The sequence below is a fragment of the Pezoporus occidentalis genome, unplaced genomic scaffold (genome assembly GCF_034315485.1).
Source record: "Pezoporus occidentalis ecotype Australia unplaced genomic scaffold, CSIRO_AGI_Poc_V1 ctg56, whole genome shotgun sequence".
Classification (NCBI taxonomy): domain Eukaryota; kingdom Metazoa; phylum Chordata; class Aves; order Psittaciformes; family Psittacidae; genus Pezoporus; species Pezoporus occidentalis.
The window spans coordinates 412,186-424,004 of NW_026915899.1; the positions used below are offsets into that span (position 1 = coordinate 412,186).

Sequence of the window (11,819 nt, forward strand, 5' to 3'; positions counted from 1 at the left end):
CTACTGAATCTTTACTTGCAGTAAAACATTTTGGAAGACAAATCACACAATTGAACAAGCAACATACATGACTGATGTGAACAAGTGACATAATTTCTCACAGGTACTGGATGTTCTACACCACCACACATTTTTTGTCTTGTACCACAAAACACGAAGTAGTTGCTGATAACATCTACTTTTGCTCAGGTGAATGAATATTGAAGCTTGTGTTTCACTGACTTCCATGTTGTGTTAATGCAGAAGAAAATGTATTTTTTAAGCAGCACAAGAACTTCTCAAAGAGAAAAACATTTGGCAGCAATGTGCTGTTTACAGTCATGATGTCTTACAGTCATCAGAATTAAGGCTGATAGTGGGACCAAGAACTCTGGCTCTTCTTGACTTCCTGTGTGGTCTTGGGGAAATCACTTGACCTCTTTGTATGGAGGATTGAAGTACATCTGGAGCCTTCATGAACTTATGTCCTTGTAATCATCTGTCTGCCTCAATCCACATTTGTCAAGATGGAGTGGAGGGAATGGGAAGGATCAGAACAATCTCCTCAATCTTAATGCCTTACATACTCCCAGTCCTTCTAAAATGAGTGCTCAGATTCTTCATGGCAAAAGACAGACTCCCAGGGTTCCTTCTTTGCTGGCAAATGTTTTCATCCATTGGGTGTATAACTGCTTTAGCAATGGGAGAGCTTTCTTTCAGCACTGACAAGAGCATTGTTTTGGGGCTTCTGTGTGAACTTACCCAGATTTTAAACTGTTCTTTTCTTAAACCTCAATCCCACCAAAACTTCTTGGTGTAATGGAATCAATTTGTATTAACAGACACCTCAAGTTAATTGAGTGAGTGTATGTGTCCACAATTTAATGACAGAAAATAAATGGCCCAGATATCTGTCTGTGATTATTTTTGTGTAATTGTGTGGGTTACTAACCTTGCTAAACTGGGATCTCTTTGAGTGAGATTAAGGTAGCCTGGGTAATACTCATGACTTTTAGGTTGCTCTTGTCCCTCACAAATGGTACAGAGGAAGCTTTTAGCAGAGAAATGTAATGCAATGGTGCGTAAGTTTTTGGTGTAGGGTGCTAAGGTACTGTTTTAATATTTTAGGAAAGGTTACCAAAGCAGTGAATGGAGAAGCTGTAGTGTTAAAAGAGAAAAGAGATTAAAATAAAACCTGACAGTCTAGGTAATTTAATTAGTGAAATAACAATAAGAAATAGTCTTGAACTGAGGTTGTATCAGGTGTGTGAAAATTCTCCTTATGCTGCTCAATTTTTGGTGGATAATTACCATAGTTAGAGCAAAATGTCTCCTTTCCTGTGAGTTGGCTAAGTGGAAGAGAGCCACTGATGGCTGAAATCACCATTAATGGGAAAATTATGTCTTGAACCTGTGATGCATTTGAGAAGTGAGAGAACATTTCTTTCCTGTTGACAGACTGGAAATCAATTGAGAATTAAATGCACAGAAAAAGGATTAATGTCCTGAACCTGCACATTTTGTTATGCAAGTAGGCTGCTTCTCTGAGGCTGGCCTCTGGCAAAATACCTCACTTTCCTGAGAACGGGCAATTGGAAGCTTGCACATCAAGTTCTCTTCTGTCCCACCTGGTACGTCTCTCTTCCCATGTTCTTTTTCTCTGCTTTCAGCCTAAGACCAGTGCAGTCTTTTGCAGCTCAATATAGCCCTGGCAATGTTCAAGGCCAGGTTGGAGAGAGCCTTGGGTGACATGGTTTAGTGTGAGGTGTCCCTGCCCATGGCGGGGGGGTGGAACTAGATGATCTTAAGGTCCTTTCCAACCCTAACTATTCTATGATTCTATGATTTTATATTGGTCTTTCCTCTGGAACCAGGACTCTTTAATTTCCTGAAAGATGTAGTGTCTTCCTCACATTCTCCATCTTACCTGGTAATCCAGAAGACATTTATTCAGAAGTACATTTTTTTCTGCACTGCTCTAAAGTACCCAGATATCAAATCATCTTGAAAGCCAAGAATGATTAAAACACCAGTTTGTTCCTTGATCTTTATAATTTACTTCAATTAAATTTTTTCCCTCTGTTTTGCCTGCAGACTCTGGTTGTATTCTTGCTTGTGCTGCCCTGATCTCTCTTCATCTTGCTGCATTATAATTCCAGGAATCTCATTCCTGACCTTCATGCAGCGGCAGATCTACTGTTGCCACCTCACCAGGGAACTTCTGCCTTGCTCGCCTTTTCCTACCTCATCTGTTGCTAACCAGCCCTGTATTTGATGATATACATGTATTTATTTCTATTTAATTTTCAATCTGTTTGGGGTCTCTTTTAACTGTGGCTGCTTTTTCACTTTCTTCCTTACAAGCTGGCAGGATGAATCAGAGAATCACAGAAATCCACTCAGCAAAGAAATGTAAGAAAAGAGGGATCTAAAGGAGCTACTGAGACATACTGGCAGTGACCGAAGGAAGAAGAAGGAGCCAGAGACCCTCATACACACTGCATCCCTTTGAGATGCCCTCTGCACTCTCTTCCTTCACTGTGTGCTACTCTTGGCTCTCCCCATGTTTCCCTGGACACCTCTACAATCTCTTCTGACAACATGCTTGAACCACAAGGCTTAACAGGGGATACCTGAAAGCCCTCAAGACATATTTAGAGAGAAAACAGAAAATAACTACTCTATGGGTATTCACTTAGCACCTGAAACAATTACCTGTTACACTTCCATGTGAAGCTGGGGAAAGGCTGGCATTTCAAGCACATGTGTATTCCATATGCGTTTGCCATCCGTGTCTCCTATATTGCTTTATAGTGTCTCTATCACAAGATGTGCAGAGGAAAGCCTTATTTATGTATATGGACACTGAGCTCTTGCTGAAAATATATCTCTGTGGGTTTTCAGATGAAGGAAGAACAACAACAAAAAGTTGGAAAACGCATTTATAGGAACCACCTCGCCCTCCCCTCGAACACAATACCACCAAAACCAGCCCCCCAGATAAAATCCTCAGCCTAAGAAGTAAGAGAAAGAAAATAAAGGACAAAACCTGTGAATTCTGAATTATGGAAAAGGCCTACCTATTGAGCATAGCATGGAAGCAGTTCTATCACTCAAGCTAGATACTAAACAAATTTATGCATGTATCTGAAACACTGGCTACTTTAAAACCTAGCCCAGCTGTTTCTATAGCTCTTTCAAGATTAAAAGAAACAGCAGTATCTAGATCGTACTTTGCAACTAAAAGGAGGGAATAAAGCTAGCAGCAGTTTTACAGTGTTCTGATTATTAGTAAAAGATCACAAGCTTGTTGTACTAGCCTCATTCATGCCTGTGCACAAAGACCTCATCTTTGTGAGATGTCCAGTCAGATCAAAATCTTCATTGTAGACAAGGAAATGCATAGGAAGGGGTGGACAATGATCCGGTAGGTAAAGGGACAGGCTAGACGCCTTCAAATATAAATACATTCACATTAATATCTTACCAGCATAACTGTGTCATTTGAGGGTGAGGTTTTCCATGCTTTTTTTTTTTTTTTTTTTTTTTTACTAACAGAAAGTCTAAGCACACATTTCCTGGGGCAATGGAAGACCAGCTTCTTCAGTACTACGGGTTTATGCAATGTGTGCTCCTAGATGATACAGTGTGAACACATTCACTTTGAACTCAGGCTTCATCTGGACCTGGCAAGGCTCTAGAAGCACTTTAAAATAGATGCAGATTGACCATCAAATGACTGTGCCTTATGGTTCCCTAAGCCAGTATCAGATATGTAGGTATGGCTCTGTTCCAATCAGTAGGTTTTACTGATGCATCTTTTCCAGTTTCATTGTATCAGCAGAATCCTCCAGGGCACATTTATACAACAGTTTAAGGTGAGCATGCAGCAAGCATAGGCAATGCCTGTTCCAATGTTAAACTAGCTGTTTATGTTCAGCATATTCAGTGAACATGCTCGTACTACATAAAACACAGGAGCAGGGGGCAGAGCTTTCTGAACTAATGTCAGCTTTCACTGGGACAGCCAGAGTGTCATGCAGAACCATAAAGGGATGCTAGCTTAGCTCACAAATTAATATGGCTTCTCCAGAACTGTGTTAAACCTGAATCTCTAAATTCTACCTCTTAGCAGAGCTCTTCAGTTTGTGTGGAAGTGCTCAAGGATCAACTAGACGAATCCCCGATCATCTGATCTAATTAAGCCTGCTTTGAGCAGGGTGCTTGACTAGATGACCTCCAGAGATCCCTTGCAACCCAAGTTATTCTATGAGACAATGCTGATGCACTTATACTGCAACCAGGCCCAGTTTTAGTGTCACCTCTGTACTATGCTCCGTGAAAAAATGCTAGGATTCCCCTTAGATTTAAAACAAAAGAAGTTGCATGGGTGTATTGTGGTCTAGCTAGCTAAATGCCTGATCTAAGGGTGCTAGTGCACTTTGCATAGCAGTCCATGCTGTTCCAGAGACAGCTGCAGCAAAACTAAATTCATCACGTACATACACTGTGATCTCACTTCCAGGTACGCTGTGTGTTGTCCGAGTAATTCTCTGGTAGCCAGAGAAATGAGAAAACTTCTGGTTCTTGGTTTAAGTAACAAAGCATGAGTATTTGATACTGACATATGAAAACAGCACCTCATTTGCCAGAGCGATGAAAGCAGCATGGTATTTTCAGATTTAGAACACGTTAGATTCTTTTCATAATGCTTCAAAAAATATTATTGCAGTGAAAGGACTATTAATGATTGTTTTCTAAAGTGTTGCCCAGGTCTGTGGATGGAGTGTCAGCAAGGAGCAGTTCTCTGACAAGCAAACAAGCTGAGGGTGTTTAGAAACTTCCTTAGAGACATGGGTCCTTTGTTTTGTTTTTTGCTCCACAGCATGACAAAGAGCAAGAATTTAGGTGGAGCTGGTGTAAACTAGGGAAAACATACCATGATACTCCTTCAGTTTGCATCCTGGGAACATGAAGAACAGGGTCATAAAGACAATGAAGATCATGCTCCTTCTCCTCATCTTGCTGGGAGTAGTATCTGGTAAGAACATGTTTTCATTATGCTGCTAAAATTATAACACTGTTGGCTGTTATTCTTTCTCTTGGGAGCTTTATAATGCACATTTAGGGATCAGACACAGATGGAAAAAATCAAGTAACAATTATTTCCTACTGAACTAGATTGAGCTCTGTGGTTACAGCAGTATAATAAAGAAGAGACTATGGCTCCTTGTTAAGACACTTTGCTGGATGAGGCACTTGGTGTGCAGTAGCTGCTGCTCAGTGTGACAGTGTTGGAGTAGGAAAGGAGGTCAGCTCTCCAGGAAACAATATCTAGTATTGATACTCCAGTATTCTCTTCAGAAATATTAATAACATTTCTCTTTGATTGCATAAACCAAGCAATCAAATGGGACCAAACAGGTAAACACTTGTGGGAAATACTAGTAGGGTAATATCACTGTCTTTGCCCAGTGTAAAAACATGGGAGATTTGCCAATATGAATATGTGCACATTAACAACTTAAAGCAGATCATCCAACTGCAGTCTGGGTGGCTCATGGAACACTTGGTTTGCTTGTAGTAAGCTAGCTGCTCAGGTACAGTCACTCAAGGGTCAGCTCTCAAGGAACTGAAAGATTTCTGCCAAGCCTCAGGAGCTTCTCAGCATTTGGTGGTTTTCCTGATGTCCCCAGAACTATGACCAGGACACTGCATGTGAATCTCAGCTTTCCTTTTTCAAGCCTGCATGTTTGTGGAGAGAGAAATACATGAAGGTGTGACTTGAGCACAATGTAAAGGCTAACAGATCACAGACTTAAACATACATGTACTTCCCAAAGCCAGTCTCATGCTTGCTTTCACTTGGACTCATCTTTTGTCAATGTTTGGGGCTGGTAATTCTGATAAATAATGTATTAAATTGCTTCAGGCATGTTTTGTTCTCCAGAGTAAGAAGGTAAGCAAAGACTTGTGGTATGGAAGGGAGACTTCTGTAAAATCAAGTGAAAAAAAAAGAAGCCATTTACGTGCAGTACTGAAAATTTCAGTTAAAAATACAGAGCAAGAAGAAAGAACTTGTGATTTAGAAAGACAAATCCCAAATAAACAGCCAATGACATCTTTAGAGACAATATAAAATAGCAACTCTTTCCTTTCCATGTTTCTAAATGTTAAAAATTATTTCATTTATTTTATGAATGATTTCCATTAATGAGCTGTGGTTTGCTGAGGGAACTGGATTTATCAGGTTCTGTCCACAGGAGATTATACTCAAAGTTCAGCTCCATTTATGGAAATATATCCCCAGAAGCCCCTCCCAGCCCAGTCTCATTTGGATGGGTAATTTCTGTTTATGGTGAAAACTCAGTCCTTCACTGGGTCCTGCTTCCACTGACATAGACCAGTAACAGCTCAGCTGAACTCAGCCCTACCGGAGAATCAGTGTGACCTGTTCAGATTAACTCTTACAGGCAGCTCCCACCTCACACTCTCCCACATCTCACCTGTACCTTAGTCACCTGCAGAGAATCTCCAAGGCCTTTTGGCCAGGGTAATTCCATACAGATGAGTGATCCATGGACCTGCTGTATCTAGAATGTAGGAGCATGGGAACCTCCATGCAGCTCCAGGGAAGAACCTCAGCTCTGCCTTTTACCAGTGAGGCCCTGTGTGAGGAAGTGTTCTTCCCACACACAAACTCCCATCACACCCTAGTATGTTCCCACAGCCCATGTTCCCTCTTTCTCCTCCCCACAATGCAGGAGAACTGGAAGTGTCTGATGGATTCATGCTGCTCTAAGAAGTGCTCCAGGAAACCCTGCAAGTGCCTCCTGGGGTGGGATGCAGGAAGAAGGGAGACCATGTGACTTCATGCTTTGCCTTGTGGACTCCTCATCTACTGAGATTAGTTTTGATTCTCATGTAGTAAAGGCACAGGGATCCTAAGTCTTCTGTGATACTATGGCAAAAAGTTATTTAAGAGGCCAGTAACAGAAGCAATGTCTATCACACAAAGGCTATACATGGGCTACCCCTAAAATGCTCCCAAATTTCCCTAGGGATGTAGGGAAAAAAGATTTTTTGCTAGTCTGGGGGAAAAGTCACTAAGACTTCTAATATCATTGGAAAGCATTGGACCTGAACTGTCCCATTCCAAATTAAAAAGCCTGCTTCCATTTGAGGAATGGCCTTTTTGGTAGCTGATGAGGGCCGCTCTTCCGCAGCTGCATGATAGGAAGAGAAGGGAGATGGTTCTGTCCCACACTGCAAAAGTGTTGCAAAGCAGCAGATTTCCCCTTGGCATTACGTTCCCAAGCTCCAGGGTGAGCTTGAGCATCTAGGTGGAAAAGTGCAGCAGCCCTTTTTTAAGCAGCCTTAGATTAGTTTCCATAGCAGCTTTTTACCTTGTGGCTGCCCAGCAAAAGGATACTTCGCTACCGTAACTGCTAGTGTATGAGCAGCCTGGCCAGGCCGTTGGGTGAGCAGTGTCTGCCTCTCTCTTAGCACACAGTGTTTGGGAAGTTCAACTGAACACAGCCACCTTTCTTAGCAAGTGCTTTGGACAAGCCAGTGAAGCCCCGCCAAGCAGCAGTCAGCCCTGCCACAGTCTCATGTTGAGGTACACTGTCAGTTTAGGTGTGTGAGGTTACTAAGATGTTGTTTCAGGACATGCCCTAAAAGCTGTCCTGATCTGATCATATTTGAGTGATATGGTTTAGTGTGAGGTGTCCCTGCCCATGGCAGGGGGGTTGGAACTAGATGATCTTAAGGTCCTTTCCAACCCTAACTATTCTATGATTCTGTGATCTGTGTTTTATAGACACTCAAAGCACCACAAGCCTTTGTTAAAATAACAAAACGCAGAAGCTCAGTGACAGAGCAAGCAAAGATTTTGGTCTGGGGAGTCCAAAGGTCTGATTGAGAAGCAGGAGCTCAGCTGTTGGATGCCACAGCAGCCTCTGCTGCTTCCAGGCAGTTTTGAACCATAGAGTGCTTTTCTGGGCCTGCATCTCCTCCAAGGGCTGGAGGTTGCTCTTCCTTGCTCAGAGCAGTCTGTAATTCACAAAAGATTGCTTTTTTGCCATCAGGGTCTGTGTGATTCAAGGTGCTTTTTGAAGCGATCAGTGCACAGAGGCAGCAATTAGCACAGGGGCTGAAATGAAACAACAGAAACATTCAGTTTCTTTGCTTCTACATAGAGGCATATGTGAGGTCAAACAATGCAGTAAGAATACTACTTTAACAACAGCCACTCTAGATGACAAGAGTACAGTACTGAATTAGAGAAAAGATTGTTTCTTTTGCCATTAGCACTGTATTTACTCCTGTGCAATGCCACCATTCAGAGAATCAAGCTATTTTGTGCTCAGTAATGGCAGCTCTTGGCACAAGCTGTGTGCTCCTGCTAGGCCAAGGTTCCCAGAAGTAATTTTACATTTGTTTTCATCTCGCAGGAAGAAGAACCCAGTTGCTTCAGGGATTGCCTGCAACAAGCACTGTTGAAGAAAATGCAGCAGCTGGTGTTACAGTTTATACCTTCAATGTAACTGTTTCTCCATTGTCTTCTAAAGATGTTGCCGTACTTCCTACCATACTAAATTCAAATCCACTTGCAGGGGCTTTTGTTATCGAACCAGAAGGAAATCTCAAATACAGGGTGAGTTTTACGTTTAGCTTGAGCTATGTTCAGTCATGTAGGCTGATGTTTCCTGAATTACTGAGCACTGACAGTGCACAGTGTCTCATTGTTTAATCAGAAAAGAGTTGCGAATGCAGACTGTGGTAGTATTTGGACATGTTGTAATAGATACGACAATTTAACAGCCGTAGTGATTATAACTTTTAATTGCATCTAGTAAAAAACATCTATCACAGTAGTCCCATTTATTCTGTGATAGAAAAAAAAGTGATATTTTTGGAAAATAAGAGGTGAAGAAGGATATATACAACCCCATGTTTTGGGGATTTGTACATAGCTTTTCATCTTAATTTATATGAAGTCATTGTGGAGTTAAAGTGGCTGAGTTAAACCACATGCATCTTCTGGTTGGCCTAGAATTAAAATGAATTTGACTCACTTCCAAAACAAAGTAAGCTGAGTCAGATCAAAGTCATATTTAACTCTGGACAAAAGCTGTGACACACAAGGTAGTTATCTCAAGGTAAGAAGTTATCACACTTCCACACATCTGTGATCTATTTTTGTCTATGGTGTGCTCTTGTCCTATGGCAAAGGCAAAGCAATTTCTATTACTTAACACTCTTTTTCATTGCTGGATAAATTAGTAAGTGTTAGCTCACATTTGTCACTGGCAATGACTGTTCAGATGCACAATAGCTTGTCATCCCATTGTAACTTGCTTGTATGTCTGAGCCTGAGCCGTGACACCGAAGACTGTCTTTAAAAGACATGCATAGGCACTGAGTAGGCTCTTGAAAAGTCAATCTAAATACATTTTTCTGGGTGCTTCCCAGGAAGTTCAGGTTTCACAGAGCTGATACCAGGGCATTTTTCTCATTCCCTTTGCTGATGTTTCTGGCAATGAAAATGGGGAAAGTAAGCCTGTGAGCCCAGGTGGTTGAGGCTCATTGATTCACCCTGTCTGTGGGGAGCTGCTGCTGTTCCCATACTGCTACCTCCCAGCAAGCACAAACCTCTGCTGGCTCTTTAGCTGCTCCACAGCCAGTTTGGTGAAATGCTAAAAAAACCTCTCAAAAAAGCCCTCTTTCACTTGTGAAGCATGGGATGTGGCTGCAGAAGCACCTGAACAGAATCAGTTGAGGGGATGTAACAGGCAGGAGATGGATACATCCCTTAAGCTGTCTGTGCTGCCAGAGAATTCATAATGTGGGACTCCCTTGCTAGGCTGTTGTCGTGGTTTAAACAAAGTCAGCCATAAATCATGCAGTCGCTCTCTCACTCCCCCCCCCCCTTTTTGCCCTCCCCCTGCTCCCGGAGGGATGGGAAGGAGAATCAAAAGAATGCAACTCCCATGGGTTGAGATAAGAACAGTCCAGTAACTAAGGTATAACACAAATCACTGCTGCTACCACCACCAATAATAACAATGATAAGGGAATAACAAGGGAAGAGAATACAACATCTCACCACCCACCGACTGATAACTCGCCCCCCCAGCCCGACCAAGCACCGACCGATACCTCATCGAACCCCGCAGTCCCCAGCCGTTCTGGGTAACTCTCAGTTACATCCTGGGCATGACGTGCTGTGGTATGGAATACCTCTTTGGTCAGTTTGGGTCAGGTGTCCTGTCTCTGCTTCCTCCTGGCTTCCCCTCCTCCCTGGCAGAGCATGAGGCTCACAAAGTCCTTGACCAGACCAAACATTTGAGCAGTAACTAAAAACATCAGTGTTATCAGCACCATTCCCAGGCCGAAAGTCAAAAACACAGCACTGCACCAGCTACTAAGAAGGAGAAAAAATGACTGCTACTGCTGAACCCAGGACAGCTGTATTTTGGCATTTTGAATTAAAGCTATACCTTCTGGTGCAAAACATAGACCTTTTTTATACCTGCTTGCTCCTGTCCCATGCCATCTCTGCAGCACAAGCACTTTATGTTGCTGCTTGTTGAGTGGGACTGAGAAATTAATCTGGATGAAAAATAACCCTGCAAATAGATAAAATGTCTCATCTTGATTTTTATCATGGCAGGATGATGAGAGATTCTAGCACAGTGCAGAGTGTGACACAAGAATGAAAATGAATGGCCAAGAAAGGTATAGGCCGGAGACTGCTTCTTCCAAAGTGCCAGCTGATACTCATTTCATACTACTACCCCATTACTAGCATGGCCTGTGAGGCTTTGTATGTTTTGCTGAACTGTAGATGTTTACAGGGTTTCCTAACTTACTCGAAACGAAGAACAAAGAGGTTGGTCCAGTTTGTATCAGTCATGAGAAAAATGTAAAGCAAGCTACACACAAATTCTGCAAGTTAGCAGTGAGTATTCTTAGTTCATTCATTTGATAAACATTGCTACTTCTAACTATTTATGCTACGTTGTAGCAGAGCTGTACAATATTTTGCAAAAGAGATGTGATCCAAAATGATTAAAGCTTTGCTAAGATATAGAAAAAGGCAGTTTTTCATGTATGAATGTATGGAGTTTGTAGATTAGCTAAGTACCTCTTAGCACAGGCTGCTCTGTATTTATGAAGCTACATTTACTCCTGTTGCGGCAAGCCAAAGCAGTATCACATTTCTTGATAAGTTTTGAGATTGCTGAAAAACTCTGTTTCTGAGATCTGAGCCCCAGTAATTCCTCCTCACCTTACTTCTATTTGAAGAATCCCATGGGCAGAAAATGTGTTGAGTGCATGAAAATGTATTGTGGCCTGAAACTATTTTGATGCTGTTAGTGATGCTCTCTCTGCATCCTGGGAGTGAAGTGGGGAACAATGAAATTCTTGGGTGGAATGAGGGGTGAACAGTTATATGGTGAGTCTAGACCCCTTTTCATGAAATCTGCAGCTTTTTTAGTGTTTACAGTGCTGCCTTCATCAGTAAGTATTGTTCCTGCCTGGAGGAGAGGTGAACACAGGGTGAGAGGGTCATGGCCTACCCCAGTGGCAAGCTGTTCTCAAAAGCAACCTAGAAAAAGACCATCTAGATTCACATCTTCACTTGCAAGGTCTCTATAAAGGAGGGTGGAAGATGTCTTCGTAGGCAGTCTGGCTGTACTTACAATGCCAATGAAAATATTTGGCTGTGAACTGGAGGGGTAATCCCCAGAGCATATAATTTCTGCTTAGAATTGGACAGTTTCTCATGTTGAATTCATTACATCTGTTTATTGTATTTAAATCTGCAGTAA

At 42.0% G+C, this 11,819-nt stretch overlaps 1 protein-coding gene across 1 annotated transcript in view; it reads left to right on the forward strand.

Moving 5' to 3' along the window:
• Nucleotides 1–4,744: 4,744 nt before the first annotated feature.
• The window catches only part of CDHR3 (cadherin related family member 3), a 39,104-nt gene continuing 32,029 nt past the window's right edge, over nucleotides 4,745–11,819 (forward strand). The window contains exons 1-2 of the mRNA XM_062638359.1: nucleotides 4,745–5,020; nucleotides 8,436–8,638. Coding sequence (XP_062494343.1) covers nucleotides 4,951–5,020; nucleotides 8,436–8,638 — 273 coding nt within the window. The 5' untranslated portion in view covers nucleotides 4,745–4,950. The remainder of the gene's footprint in view (nucleotides 5,021–8,435; nucleotides 8,639–11,819) is intronic.